Below are 16,621 nucleotides of genomic sequence, written 5' to 3' on the forward strand. Positions count from 1 at the left end.
ACTGTAGCTCTGGGTTCCTCCTAAGAGCAATAAGGCACGTGTTCAAATCATGAAACATCTGCATAGTTGTGTCCTATTACACACACATGCATGCAGTACACAGTACACCTATCACTATCACCAGTGATGGAAGGGAATCTACACATTGACAATGTGGAGAAAACCTCGGGTTTAGCTTTTACAATCCCTGTTATCGGGCTCACACTTATACAACATTATGAAGGGGCACGAGTGAGTCTTGTTAGTGTGGCGTGTGATAAAGTCTGCACATGACATGGAGGAGGAATAACTAGGGCAAGATGGAAACCTATAAATGCTTAAAACCATGCTAGAGGCTTTAATGTGGTTGTAAATAACGCTTTTTGTTCAGAAGCAAATATCTGACAGTGTTGAATGACTGATAAATGATCAGAGCTTTTCATCTTTAGTGTTTTTAACAAGTTAGTTTAGATGGTAAAACTTCAAATGTATGTATATTCACTTCAAAATCTGCAGGAGTCTTATGACCTCATGAGGATTATGTATTATTAATCTGTGATTATGCAGTATTATAAAATACCGTGTAATTTACACTGTCATTATAATGTAATCATAAAGCCGGCATTGTGAAGATGTGTGGCATCAGAGATTATTAAACATTTTAAAAGCAGTCAAACTTCCATTAAATTCATAAAAGAGCTACAGGCCTGACAGCTCATTTGAAATCTTGGCTTGCACTGAGCTGTCACATCTCTACACTCCTCTCTCAGTAATTCCTCCCTATACGCTGCCATAAAACATAATTTATCTGCTCAGAAAGTGTGTGCAGCCCAGCCTACCGGGCAAAACAAAAGCAGCGTGTGTATTACAAGTATGAGGGATGGGATGGGAGGTTTCATGACATTTCATGCTGGCCAGGGGGGTAATGATTATAAGCACCGAGGAGCATCATTCACTCCATGACTAAGTGGAAATGGAGGACAGCCAAAGAATTTGGAAATAGGCAAAGCAAATCGGTGCAATCAACACCATCCTCCGACCCTCGTGAAGAAAAATGGAAAGAAAGACGGAAAAGGAGGGAAGAGAGCACACAGGACAGAAATTATGGAAACAGTATGTGAGTGAGTGAGTGAGTGAGTGAGTGAGTGAGTGAGTGAGTGAGTGAGTGAGTGAGTGAGCGAGAAGTGAGGGAGAAAATGACAGCAGGGATGGAAGATGTAGATAAATGCTGCAGAGCATCAGTGTCATTTCTCACTGTTGGCCTTGCTTCTAAGTCAGTGTAGCTTTGCAAGAATTTACAAGTAAGCAGCGTTGATGTTGATAGACAAATTATGTTGATTTCATAGGCCCTGAATGAATCAATCATAACTGGCAAGTCTTATCGAACAGTCCCATGCCTCAGGATGCCTGAGTAATGACTGGATTCTCTCTGGCACACTTGCAACACTGGCATTCTGAGACTACTATAAAGCATATTTAATATCTTTTGTTGAAACTGAGCATTTGTCATGAATACGTTTTGTTTTACTAATTTATTCAGTTGTACGGGGTAATTTTCAATCCCATCCTCTGGATTAGCTCCACTGCCTTCAGCTGTGCAAAGTTCCTAATGCTCTACTGATAATTACTGATAATTGAGTGGTTGAAAACTCATACCATGTAACCAATGTACTTTCTCCCTGAGTTTCTTGCTTCAACCAAATAAAGGCAAAGAAACCATTAAAAAAACTTTAACAATACTTGAATAATAAACCGACTCAATAAAAGTCAAGTAAATGGATCTCTGCATATAATAAGCAACAAGCGACCTCAGGATTGGATGGGCTTCCTTCCTTTAACTGTATGATTGTGAATTAAACCCTATTAACAGGGTGTAACAACCTTGTTCAACCCGAGCAGAACATGATCTCGCAGGAAAGAGTCAGGGCCGGTCGGGAGTCGAACCGGCACTCGCCTGCCAAGAGCAACCGCCCACGTGGCATGTGCCCCAACCACTCCACCATAGGGCTGCCCCAACATGATCTCTATTTTGACCTTGCATTTTAAATGAAGATGGAAAAACTAAATGTATATTACCTATGGTAACCATTATTCATAATAATAAGACTGTGACAAGTAGAGAGCAAATCTCACCTCACAGAGTTGGCCTTTCGACCTTCTGCCTTCATGAAGACTTTCACATGATCAAATGGGGCGCACACATACATCTTCAACCTGAAACAGAAATTCACATCAACACTCACACCCAGTCTCACCTGAGATAGACAACAACAAAAGATATGGTTTCATAGACTGTGCAGTTGTTTTTTTTTTTTTTTTTTAAGTGGCCACAGTAAAGGTCAAAACACAAAGAGCTAATTGAGTGCAGCACAGCAGAGACCTGTGCACTTGTCTGGCGTGCTGACTGATATATGTATAGGCTCTGACTGAAGTCTCGTGTAAGGGACAGTCGTCCATGCTGCTGACAGCTGCTGGAACTAGACTAAGCAGAGACTGAGTCTAAATGGCTGGTGTGTGTTTAAAGAGTAACACCAATCCTCACTAAGTGTTTTTCTTTTTTTGTTTTTTTTTCCAGTACACCACTTACTGAGTGTTATCAGTGTAAAGCTTAGGTCAGTGGAGTCAGATCGCTGTTCTGTTATAGGTTCAGATTAGAAATACTGAGTGCAATTAAAGAGCCAGCCTTGTTCAAAGACTGAAGTTCATGTTGGGAGAAACTTTAGCCTGAGAAATAAAAGAGAAAGTGAAGCAAGAGTAAAATTACAAAAGATAAATGGTAGAAAGTAAGACTGTGGGGAATGAGACAGAACATGAGCAGAAGCCAACCGAATCCTGTGTGAGTGAAATGGGATTGAGTTGAGATCAGGATATAAAATGACCTTTGAATAAGAGTTTCTGTACATTCACTTGCTGAATATTCTCCGTTGTGCTGAAATAAATTAAACTGTTTGAAAGCAGCTGCTCAGCCTATTCATCTACTCAATGGGAAAGATTTACATTCACACTGAGCACGACTGTGACAAAGTGAAGGGGCACAGATCAACAGATACACGTTCACATTCTACAGTTAATTTCAATTTTAAATAGAACACATAATTGAAATTTGTTGTTGAGGAGAAAAGAGTCTTCAAAATTAAACAGTGAACATAAATCTACACAGGGCTCATGCACATGCAGACTGATTTGTACTTAGTCGGTAACTGAGACATAATCCCTGAACACACTGCTGCCAAACTCAATTACAGGGGCTCTTTTCTGGCGTGCAGGCGACAGTGGACCTGCTACAGGTCATCCAAACCAGAGCTGCAGTCAGGGCTACAAATGTCTGATATTTTTAAATAAAGAATCGTGCAACTAGTGAGTAAATCTGAAATCTAACCACGCATTTCTGTGCTTTACCAAAGGCTGCAACTAATACATTTTTTGGCCAGTGAAATTGTGAAAAAAGCATTTACCATGTCCGAGAGGCCACAATAAAGTCTTGGATTTGCTTATTTTGTCTGACGAACAGTCAAAAACCTTAAGTATTCAACCTACTGTTACAAATGTCAAAGAAAAAATGGAAATTGTTCCATTTGAGAAACTGAAACCAGAGAATGTTTGGCCTTTTTTTACTGATACAATCAATTGATTATTAAAATAGCTGCCAATTCATTTTCTGTCGATTGACTTATTAATTAATCAACTATTCATGTCAGCTCTAGTTTAAACAAATGACTCATATATACAGCAGTGATGCTCAGGCTGCATCTTGACAAAACAGAGCACAAGAAGCTCATATACTGTGTAACCAGTCCAGGACAGTGTGATGCAATAACAGATGATGGTAACGGTGTTGGGATTGGGGGTCGTGTTTCAAATCACACCATGCTGCTTGAAGCAGCATTTCAACAGCATGGTATAGTGAGAAATTCAGTGAGCTTTGTTTTCTCCACCGTCTCTCCCAGTTGTTATGACCAAGAGAACCCACTAATTAAATACATCTTCACAGTTGTTGCCAACAGTAAAACTACTCATTTGAATTTTTCAAGAGAAAACAATGAGCTGAGACGGAGTCATTATCCTTAAAGTTAGAAGTCTTCTAAGCCATATATCAAACTAGTGTTGATTTCGAGGTCCATTATCACATTGTCAGCTCTATTCATGAGTCCAGTGACTAATGCAAAACAACTGGTGTGGTGTGGAGTGGTTGAATTTCTACCACTGAATGCAACATATTAATCTATGGTTTCTGGCTTTTCTCCAGGATTCAGAAGGAACTGTGGTCAAATGGACTCAATCAAACTAAAATCACAGTGACAAAGCTACATATAATAACATTAACATCCCTGCTTACAGTTGATCTGCAGTGACAGTGTCACGTTAACTTATTGTACATTTTGGGGAACAAACTCAAAGTCCTTATGAGTCTCGCCACTGCACACCCTGGGCGCTAACTTTGGGCTAACAAGACTAGCTCCAATTTAAATGAATGGAGAGTGAGCCATGGCTGCACTTTTAAATGGTGACTGCATACAATCACCAGTCAAATCTGATTAAAAAACGTTAAAAAACTTTGCCCCAATAATAAAATGTTAAAGGCTTTTTTTCCCCATAGGTTACACTTCTTCTAAACATGCGTAACGTTTTGCTTGTGTCAGTGCAACATGATTGGCTTGATATGTTTCTGTTTGGCTGTTATAAAGCAGCTGATTGGTTAATTTTGGGGGAGGGGCTGAATATGTGTCATACAACTGCCTTCTTTCCTCTTCAGTATTTTTCAAGTAGTTTGTCTCTCTCTTATAAGGTCTCTGAGAAAGTGGTATTGGATCGGTATGCTAGGTTTGAGTTTGGGTATCAGTATGAGGAGTGAAAAAGTTGGATCCGTTCATCCTTACAAACAATTAGAACAAAACCATCACATGGAACTTTGGTGTGAATGGGACAAAAACTCACTTTTGGCGTGTCACAGGGTCCGACTCTGTCGGGTGGATATAAGGGGTCAAAATCTGCGTCAGGGTTTGTCTGTCTGACACCCTAAAACGAGATAAACAGATTGTGGTGGAAAAAGCAAATGTGAGAGAAAATATGTGAACATCAACATCCAAATCAAGTCACATCATGGTCGTAACTTTGAGAAGATTTCTGTAAAACTTAACAATTCTGCACAAACACGTTCAGATCTGAATGTTCACTCTTGTCAGGAAGCCGAAGCACAGTACAGTATACACACAAGATACTAAAGAGATCAAAATGCTCTCTTTCTGAGGAGTGAAACAGTTATTGATACTTAACACTGGGGCTTCGAAAGAAATTTTGATGTCAACTGATTGATTATTGTCATGAAACTCACCTTCTCTGACTGAACTCTGTGCTGCTCTGAGGAAAGATGAGCTTCAGGTGCCACATGAACTGTTTTTCCCTGAATGAGACAAAGAGAAACTCACTTTTAGTTTCAGCTTGTCAAAGAGTTTGATGCCTGTTTTTCAACAGAGGCAGATGAGGTCACCAGCGCTCTCACAGTATCCCCTTCACAGTCAAACACAAATGCCCTTGTTTGAATTCAGAGCATAAAATGGACTCAGTCTTAATCTGTCCAAGACAATACGCCTGGCTGCTTCCAAGATCTCGTCCATCTGTGTGACTGTGCGTGTGTGTTTGTGTGTGTAAATGAATAAACCAGAGTTGCCATGGAGACAATGACATATACACTCAATACAAGGACAGCAGCTGGTGGATATCACATAATGATCACCTCTTCTGGGGTAATGCTTTGGGGCAGTAACTATTAAACGAGGTTGGGTTTTCTGGGTTGCTGGGCGTGCTCTACAACCAAACATTTAGTCCATAAACAGCTGCTGTGCTCATATCTACTACTGTCACCACGATGCAGAAATACCCGACAAAATGTAATATATGAAACAGTTTGGGAGATACGAATAAAAAGACGTAATTCCCCACTTTTTAATAAAAAAGTCAGAGTAATTACCAGTAACTTGCTGACAAACTGAACTATGGCAGCCTATTCACCACTTTGTCATGTTTGATTAAATTTGACTACTGAGAGGGCTGACTGTGTAGATAAACTCGAGTGAAACAGAAATGCACGACTGTTGCTGCCCCTATGAAACAGAATATAGGTCATTGGCAAGGCATCAGAAACTCCAGGATCATATACCCCACACATTGAGTGCTGAACATAACTACAAGGACTTGTGTTGACCAAGACCACAGAATCTGCCATATATAGGGTGGAGCTGATTCATCAACCTCTAGTCCATCAGAGTAGGAGGATGGAGGCCTTGACGGATCTTAGGAATGAAGATGAAACATACCCTCAGAAAGACGAAAAGCTTAATTGTAAGGCACATGGAAGAAGCCTTGTTATTAGGGCTTCAGTGCTCACCAAGAGTGAATTAGAGCACAACTTAGAGGTTTCTTTTGATATCTTTAATATAAAACTTTCAAATGTATCTAAAAGCAAAGCTCTGCACAGCTATCTGCAGCTACTCTGGAGAGATTTACATTCGTTGTGGAGGGTGGAAAATGGTTTTCCTTTAAAAACAAGATGAAAAATCTATAGCTACAGTGCAATCATGTTAATATGCTGTAATTTAGTCATGTTTACTCTGTTAATGTATGTGCAGTTTATTGATCGGTCAATTCATTAATTATTCAAAGCACAAAACCCCCAGTTCTGATAATTTATTTATCATTTTATTCAATATTCAAGAAGCAATGCAGATAATTATCTGGCTCCAGCCTCTCAGTTGTGAAGAAGTGTTGCTTTCTTCTGTTTGAGAATGAAATATCTTTGACATGTGAAGATATTACCTTGTGTCCTTCACATGTGAAGATATTACCTTGGGCTCTGAGAAAATATATTTTTGTTTGTTTTTGGCCATTCATACACTTATGAATGGAACAGAATATTTTCTGGACACATATGTGGACCTAAACTGAAATGTTTATTTTATATCAAATGTATATTTTAGTGTTCATATGTATTTGCAGTACAATAACCACAGCAAGTGTTTGACAATACATGTTTCATTTTCTTGTATTGTAAAGAGTGGTTTAACAATTGCTTTTATTTGCACTTTTTGTGTTAACAGGTACAAGCTACAATGGACTAGCACATGAAATACTGGTCAAATAAATAAAACAAAGTAAAGATACTAAGCACATATTCTGAGGAAGCACATATTCTGGCCCGAGCTGCTCAACTCATGTGTCTTTTGACACAAGGCCAGTTCTGATGCCTTTGGTGTTATTTTGTGGATCCAGGTGGCACCATTATACAGCAGTGGGTGTGTTTTTTTTTTCCCTTGACAACAGAAACAGGATGAGTAGGAGGCGTTCAAAGGTGGAGAAATATGTGCAGAACACCCAATGAAATGTGGTTATGAGTTTCCACCTGGTTTTAAAGGAGAGGGTGAAGGGGTGAAGCTGTAGGAAGTGAAGGTAGGAGCAGGCACTGTTTGGGAGTGGAGACAAGGGGCTGGGAGGGGATTCCCTACGTAACTAAAGGAGATATTTAACACCTCTAACCCCTTAGTCAGAGGAATTTATGTGTTTGCTTGGGTTTGGCTGAGTTTCTTCTTTGGTGCGTCGGTGTATGTGCACTTGTGTATGTGTGCAGGTGTGTGTGTGTTTGTACGTACAAGCAAATGAGGGTGGAGCACCAGGTGTGATGCCATTATTCTGTCATTACGGCAAATGGAAACTATGTCTTTCAATGGAAAAGGGGCTTGCCCAAAGATGCATGCAATCATTTCAGGCAAGGCCACAGTGCATACCTGGGATAAGTGCCATCATTTATTTTCGGGGAAAAACGAGGAAAGAGGAACATAAAAAAGTCAAAACAGAAGCACCAACAATAGAGGGTGACTACCTCGAATACCAGAACCTCCTCAAAACTAACAGAAAATACTGCACGGTCCCCCAACAGTTATCACTGAAGGGCCCCAAGCAAGGTATTTAAACTCTAAGGGAGAGTAGTGGCAAACAGTGAAAAGCTAGCTGTGCAGTACAGCTCCCTCATACAGGAATACAATTCGTCTTGAAAACATGGCTGTTTCAAAAGGTTACGTGCTTTAATCACACACAGATTATGTTGAAAGGTTCATAACCTCAGCTGAAATCCATGCCAAAAGAAATCTGCTACCTTACATGGCCCGTATTTAAAGGCATTTTCCCTCAAGAGGGATTATTCATCAAACAGCTTGTTGGGTCATAAGAACTAAGCCTAACTGAATAAAGTAGGATTCGTACATAGCGAGAAAAGAGGGGGGACTAGAATCACAGCCTTTCAGTTGCATGCCTCTGCCAACGAACCAAGTCGCAGGAATTCTGGTCATCTCCCATTCTTGAGTTACAGCGCTGAAGAATGGCCTGAAGTGTTTTTGCAGAACATTATGATGTCACAGTGAAGTTGACCTTTGACCATTTGGGTATAAAATGTCATCACTTCATCATCTTATCCTAATAGGAATTTGTGTTAAAATTGTGTCACAATTATCATATGAATACCGCAGTTATGACTAAAAACATGTTTTCAGAGGTCACAGAGGCCTTGATCTTTGACCGCAAAAATCTAATTGATTCATCCTTGAGTCCAAGTGAATGTTTGTGCCAAATCTGAAGGAATTCCCACAAGGCGTCACTGAAATATCGCGTTCGCAAAAACCAAATGGACAGACGACCCGAAAACCTAACGTCTCTAACCCTGGCTGTCATCAGCAAAGAGGCATAAAAAAATAAACAGGTTTTATTATTAATACTGTACAAGTGATTACCCGCTAGTTTCTAGGGACAAAACCTGATTCCTTCAAATCCCCCATCTCATGACTCATCTATTCAATGGGTATCAATCTGTAACTGTATGAGTCATTTGTGTTTAAATACATGTGAGGCAGAAAACTCAAGTTATATTGTGAGTCAATGTTGGGACTGATTTTAAAATGCAGGATACCAATTCAAGTCCTGAAGTTGGACTGAAAAGTGAGTGATGATTCAGGAGCTTTGTCTTTCAAATTGAAAAAATCCTCAGAGGATGTGGTCAATCCCACCAACAACCATATTAGTCACTTTTCCCCTGAGGAGTTTTATAAATAGAAAGCCTGGTCTTTAGGCAGTAAGTACACAAATAGTGACATTTCAGTTTAGAATATAAGATAAATGTCTTACAAAAATAACAGAAAATCATTAAGGCCTCAATGTGCTTAAAACAAAGTGATGTTTAGACTATGTAACAATGCCCCCATTCAGCAAAATCAGAAATCTTAATCCAGAGCTTATTTCCCGAGGGGAAAACCCAGATCATAAACTGTTCTGTCTAAATTAATATGGTTACAGATTGACAGATATTTAGTAGCTCAGTTATGAACTGATAGAATTGAAGAATTGAAGGAGTTTGATTTTGACCCTAAAAAAAAAACAGTTAACCAGTGGCGCAGTGTTAATAATTAAAACATGTTTACATTTTTCCACTCTATTCTGGCCACGTGCTAATCTCATTTTATATAGTTAAGCCTCTTTGGTCCAACAAGCTGTTTGATGAATAATCCCTTTTGGAGCAAAAACTGTCCATTAACAAAGGCCATGAAAGGAGGCAGACAGCTTACTGCGTGGAATTTAGTGTAAATCTGAACAGATAATCTGACAATCACACCGACTTCGTGCAGCGATTGGCAGGCTGTGCGAGTGTGAAAGAAAAGTGGTATTTGATAGTCTCTCTTAAGCTTTCTTCATTTCTTCACAGGGAAATCGCTGTCATTTTTCGTGTGTACAGCTGGGTGCATCACCATGAATGCCTTTGAGGAGAGGATGTTCTTGTAAGGTTCACTGCGTTGAATCGACAAAGACATGCAAAAGACTAAAGACTCTTGGAAAGGATCAGGTGGAAGCTTTTTTTCTCTGCCTTCAGGTTAAGCCACTAAAACAGGTTAAAAAACGTTTACTTTGGATAACATGGTGCCTTACAAACTAGTTTGTTTTAAGCAGAGTTGACCTTTTAGCATTTCAGAAACTTTTGCTGCAATGATCCAATAGGGAGACTGAGACATAAAGCATACATAAAGCAGACTGAGAGGAGGATAGATGAATTCATTAACACAAACACTGTTGATTAAGTAATTGGAGTTGCTTATGCCATCAACAGTAAAGAGAGCTGAAAGCCTGACTGGTGGTCTGGCAGTCGGAGCAGAAATCCATCTGGCTGGATTAAAGATTGGACAGAGCCAACGAAAATGGTGAAACATATGAAACCATGTGTCCCGTGTATCTGCCCATCAGGGGCACATGCCAGGATTGGGGTGGCAAGTGGGTGTCGGTGGAATGAGATGACAGGACTTTGGGGCCTCCTTACTGAGACAGAACAAATAAATCCAGTTTCAAAAGCTATGGCTCCACAACCTCAGAGGGTGGAGTGGCTGAGAGGTTGATGGACGAAAGGGAGAGGAGACAAAGATTAAAGGCAGCTGCATCTCAAGACTCCTTCACTACGTTCTGGTTTGGACCTTAGCTTTTGGGTAAATGCTGCAATGTTAAGTCACGGGTCTGCTTTCCCTAAAAAGTCCACAACACAAAGATGCCAACATGTGCTGTGTCTAAGGACCTGTCTGAATGTACGAGACTTTGAGGCTTTGATGAGTATTACTTGTGAGAGGAAAATAAAAGAGGTGACATGTTTACTTCTCTTACACTGGCATCATTAAGAAGATTGAGATTTTGGGTCTGATAATCCTGGTCATTAGCTTTGGGTATCAAATCACAAATCACAAGTTGGACCAGTGGAAAGTTTGACCTGTTTATTGTGCTAGATAAAAAGTTAAACAATGCCCCAGGTTATTAGAATTAATCCTCTAGGGACCAAGAATGTCTGCACCAATTTCAAGGTAATCCATCCAATCCATATCCACATTTTGCCAATGCAGCCACCTCTAAAGGTAAAGTACCAGAATAGATTAGAAAAAAAGGTTTCATGGCCAAAAGTCATTAACACTAAAGACCTTCTGTCCAAGTACGAAACTATATAATTAATTTTGAACAACACATGGAAACCTCATTATTAAAATTCAGTCAACCAAACATGACACATGGCAAGTTGATATTCTCTCTAGCTCATGCTGTACACTGACATCTCTGGTTAATTTACTGTTTGGAATTTCACTCAGAGCCAGAGAGCAGTGTGTAGCCCACAGTTATGTGGCAAATTGTGATGACAGCATTTGCAACACTGATGAAACTGCTGCTTGCCATTCTGATGTGAGGTTTGCCTCGGATGGCAGCCGGCGTAGACTCTGTTCTGCATCACCAGTGGTTAATCACGCCAATGACAGCCAGAAGGCTGTCTGTTGGAGTCTAAAAAACATTTGATGAACGCTGCTGCAGATTGTTTCATCTGAACGTAATTTTTGGAAAGTAGCAACTGTAATGTATGTGAGTGTGCAAAGTGATGAATAGTCATCCCTCGCCATGAAATCTGCGGTGAAATATGGCTCTGTCTGCTTTAATTCACTGCTGCATTTATTCATCAAGTGCAATATTTCATACACCACTCAGGTTACTACAAACCTGTGATGAATGTCACTGCTGAATTACAGCATTAATTGGCCTAATGGATGAACTAAAATTATGACTCTGTTTCATTGTCCCGGTATTGTAAGTTTCAGCTGTGGCATATTGTGCATTTCCATTTCACCTTCAAGGCACAAGATAACTCTGCAGATCAGTTATATTCTGACGACTTGGGAACAAGACCAAACTGCTCAGTACTGGTGACAGAAAGTTCACCACTGTCTTTTAGCTTTTAGTAGTTTTGTAGCCCCTGCATAACATAGGATTCAATCTGATCTAGAGTTCTGCAACACTGCCGAAAAAACACGTCCTACATCCTTCGCCGTGCTACTGCAGCAACATGGACTCTTGGAAAGTCTGTTGAAGAATGACTGACGTAAGGCTAGAACAATCTTCTCCAGAATGTATGTAGGAAAGTGTGAACAAGGTCTTTCACATGTTCATGAGACCTTGTTGCACTTCGATCAACAAATCCACTTGCTTGACATAACTCTTTTAATTCCAACGCTGTAGTCACCAGGTTCGGCACCTGGGTGAAAACTCTTTGATAGATCTACATCTAGATATACATTTATTTGTGCTTTTATGTTGGCAGATCAGTTTTACTTACTCCAAGGGAAGGGACAGTCCAAAGGTAAAAGTATTTACATGTGTCATGAATATGTCATCATGGAGAGGGGAGAGGGATGATGAGAGATGACAAAGAGAGAGATCACAATCTCTTGACGGTATCACAAAGTGTCTCACACAGACCTATTTACTCAATTCAGTCAGCCCGTGAAATATATTTCTTATTTACAAAAGGTATTATCAACAAATGGCACCTAATTTCAGTTCATTGTTCTTCAATGTCGGTCAGTATCTGAGAAAAAAATCAAGTCCTCTCCAACCAAGAAAACTGATTCCCAATATAGGAGATACTGACATACATGGCACAAATACACACCAGCTCATATTACAAATGATCTGGTTATTACAGAAATATGTTCAGTGATTATCCAAAGTAACTACCTCTGCAATATGTTATCCAGTCCACTCAAGTCGTCTATGAGGAAAATGCCCTTCCATGCCAGGCTTAGGCTGTAGAAAACATAATTCCACCCTAACACAACTACTCCCAATGTTCTGCCAAATGCCAGCTATTATATACTTACCCTCCAAGGGCTGGACTGAGAGGCAGTCTGTAATTTTTCGTCAATCTTTTTACTGTTCATGCCTTGTTTTTGAAATTAGTCATCGGCAAGAGGTGGAAAGAAAGCAGTTGCACAGCCATTATTTTGCGTACAAACATTTAATTAAAGAGACACATGCTCACACTCATGCACATACGTTCACGCTTGCACACACACACAAACAAACACACACACACACACAACCCCATCACCGAGCATAAAAGCGCCGTAGTCAGCTGTCTGCCAGTAATGATCCTTCTCTGGCAGCGCGAGTGCGTAGCATGAATATGTCGCTAACCAGCTGCAGTCACACTGCTCACACATCTGCTTCTTATATTATGTACTTGGTACATTCTGAAGCACATTCTCTCTCGATCCCTCACAATTTATTGTATACCTTTCATCCCATCCCTCGTGTCCATTTGCTGCTCTGCGAATGGTTCACAGTTGTGGTTAGTTGAATAATCTTCACAGTGAAGCACAGTGAGACTAACTAGACTAAACAAAGAAGGAAAAAAAAAGGCTGCAGCTGGCTCATGATTCCACTACGGATGCTGTCACAGCAAAAGCATAAAGACTATTCTTGTGTCTTTTGCTGGAGCAGTTGTGGGAATTTAGCTCATTTCCCTGCTGCTTAACCTTTATAAATTACTAAAACTTCGCAGACATACTGGTCTCATCCTAGAAAAAAACCTGTCACCCTCTGACAAGTGTTGAGAGGGGAATGGGGAGTATGGAGTTGGGAGGTGGGCAGAGTCTGCTACTATAACCTGACATAATGTTGCCTCATCCTGAGATGTGACGTGCACATTTAACATTTAAGTGCTTGCAAAACACCAGAGACAGACATGACCGAGTGGGAGTCTTAAAGGATGGAAAAGAGGGCGGTGAAAGGGAAAGTAACAACATAAAACCAACTGGAGGGACTGACAAAGGATTCTTTTAGAATCCTGATCGACACCCAATATTGTCCCTAGGCATTTTAGACTTGTAAAACTTTAATATGCAGTTCAATATCCATTTTCTCCCTTCTCCCCTCCTCTATTATTCCAATGAGGGATTAGAGTGGCAGGGCTCAGCCTCAAAAGAAATGGGAAAATGAGTGGCAGAAGGTTGTCCAAGGAGAGACGGTGCCAGACATGAAAAAGCATCAATCTTGTTTGCTAATTGTATGTTATTACGTGTGTTACGTGTAATCTAAATGATAGATTAATCATGAAAATGTTTGATTTACCTTTTCCTACAGTTTCTTTTTCTGTTATTTTTTTATTCTTTTCTCAGTCTCACAAGACGATGCTTATTTGAAGATCACTGACTTCAGCAAATGACACCAAGGCGATCCAGCTTCAACCCTGGGTAACACATTAGAGAACTACTTATGAAAATAACAAGAATGTTTATAAATGATGAAACTATATTCCAATACGTTGCAGATGAGGTTGAGATGAGCCAGGGGACAGCTGGATGTTTCCAGCAGATTAGTCTCTCACTACTAGTCGTACCAAGCCTGCTATTATTTAAATGTTGTTGACGTTTGATTCTATAATATCTGAGCTTGAGAGGATAGAGCCACAGATGATGAGCGGAATGATGTTCAAATACTTTCTCTATGTGCTCCAAATTAAATAAAAAAAATGTGCCTATTCAAAAAGTCAGAAAATGAATGATAAAAGATGCAATACATTATTACAGAATGTCAAACACATATAACCTAGGGTTTTTAGTGGTTTACAGATTGTTCCTTAAAGTGGACTACTATCATACTGGTGGGGATTCTTTAACACTGCCTAGTGTTGGTTTGTCTGCAGGAAGTATGCATGTGTGCCACAAATATACCGACACTGATGACATCTGACAAGGGCCAACCGAAAGGCTACAAAAGGACTGCCTCATGTACAACAGCCTCAACACATCCCAGTCTGTTATAGACTGGTGGGAATGTCAGTCATACTCCAACTACCTTGGGTAACTTTATTTATATTTCAGAAACACGGGGAGATGTCAGTGCTCCATCACCAGGCGCAGGACTGCCTGGAGATAACCTGAGGAGAGCCAGCACTTGTCACAGCCGCTGTTCGGGCTTCACAAGAGTGCCATCCTGTGGTTAAGGAAAACATCACTAATCAGAAGCTCATTTTGCTGCAGGATTTACACTCAGCAGAAAACCGTGAAGTGTTGTCTTTGACTGTGACTGGGCGTATCGTAAACAGTCTCACAATGTTTGGGCTAATAGTGGTGCTGCTCTGATGGAAATTCAAACACCCATGGCACTGTATCACTCTCACTTGAGTTCTTGCTACAATGTGTTTGTGTTTTGTCTTTTCTCCGACACAATAGCACCAGTGCATGATATTTAAGAAAAGGATAATTATTTACATATTTCATTATGGTCATGACTTTCTCAAGATGATAATAAAAGAATGAAAAGCTTTTGTAGTCTTATTTAAATAATAACGGTATCCCTACTGCTTACTGACTTATGCCAAAGAGGGAGAGGAACTCACTGCGTTAGAGTCTACAGGAAGTGATGAGCCTGAGTCACTAAATCATCTCTGCAATCCTGGCTCAATTTTAAAAAGTTTTTCTGAAGTAAGTGTTGCTCTTGCACTTTCTGCAGCACAAGCTCAAACCAAACCAAGGGATTAGGGCTGAACGATATGCAAAAATAAAAAAAATCATATTGCCATTATCTTGGCAGATATTTACAATTGTGATAGGAGACATGATTTCAGTTTAAATCGATATTTTTGCATTTCATTTGCACTGAAAAATATATAAAAATGATGATCATGCGAATTTTGTTTGGGATAGTACCAAACTAGCATGTTCCTTTATGTCTGGAGAATATGATTTGTAAGCCGAGGCTTCTCTGTAGCACCACAATGTTTCATTTCTGTATGTTGTTACACATTTTACCTTTGTCAAAAAAACTGCAGCTCCTGCAATCTGGATATTGCAATTTCAATAATATTCTGATTAATTGTTCTGACCTACTAGGAACAAGAAATAAAATAAACATTAATGAACATATATCATCTGTATCTGATCAACTGTATTCTTACTTTGCGAGGAAGAAGGTGGAGTTTTCTCTGCTCTTGGTGAAGGTGACAGGGAGGAACCTCAGTGTGATGTTCATCTTTCTGGCGTTGGCTGCCAGCCTCTTCGCCTGGACCACAGAAAATTAAAGTGAGTACAGTGTGGTATAGTATTAGAGCATATCATCATATCTCTATGGTAGTAAACTACTGGTTTTGGGCTGACAAAAAAAAAAACAACTGCTTGAGTATGTCCACTATGGCTTTAGAAAATTGAGAAGATCATTTTAACTATTTTCAGACATTTTATAGCCCAAACACTTAATTTACATGAATAAATGATAATCCGATTAATTTTATGAAATGAAAAACATTACTGCACCCATATGCAATATGCACAAGGTATTGTGTATATAGTAGTGTCACTTGGTATTGGTAGATGTACAGATGAACAGTTTAACAGCCCAAAAACATACCATAAACAGTACAACACAACAGAAACAGATCATTAACACAGCAGCAAACTTCAGACAAAACCAATGTTCAGTGAAGCAGGATGTAACAGAAAGCTCCTATTCTTCGCTTTGAACGGATTCGCTGGGACCAGAGTGTTTGACATTTCAGTTCAATGGAAAAGTCAGTGGGAAAGACAGCTTCTCTAAGAACAAATAGATCTAAATACCAGACATCTGTTCTGCATCAATAAATCTGGCCGTGTGAGTTTCATTAACAATTAAACAAAATATGACCTGAACTTTTCCTTACTGCCCTCATCTAAATTTGAAAGGACAAGCCTTTCCTTTCTGGCACTCATGTCGCTCCTTCATGACTTCAAATTGGAGGCTAGTGAGAAACAGTAAAAAAGATTTATTAAAT

General features: G+C 39.7%; 1 protein-coding gene across 1 annotated transcript in view; it reads right to left on the bottom strand.

Moving 5' to 3' along the window:
• The window catches only part of znhit6 (zinc finger HIT-type containing 6), a 31,366-nt gene that overhangs the window by 9,056 nt on the left and 5,689 nt on the right, over positions 1-16,621 (bottom strand). The window contains exons 5-8 of the mRNA XM_071486416.1: positions 15,773-15,876; positions 5,312-5,380; positions 4,915-4,995; positions 2,113-2,193 (exon numbers count right to left, since the gene is read on the bottom strand). Coding sequence (XP_071342517.1) covers positions 2,113-2,193; positions 4,915-4,995; positions 5,312-5,380; positions 15,773-15,876 — 335 coding nt within the window. The remainder of the gene's footprint in view (positions 1-2,112; positions 2,194-4,914; positions 4,996-5,311; positions 5,381-15,772; positions 15,877-16,621) is intronic.

Source organism: Trachinotus anak, unplaced genomic scaffold, assembly GCF_046630095.1.
Source record: "Trachinotus anak isolate AG129_WGS33_773 ecotype Australia unplaced genomic scaffold, CSIRO_AGI_Tana_v1 ptg000010l, whole genome shotgun sequence".
Taxonomy (NCBI): domain Eukaryota; kingdom Metazoa; phylum Chordata; class Actinopteri; order Carangiformes; family Carangidae; genus Trachinotus; species Trachinotus anak.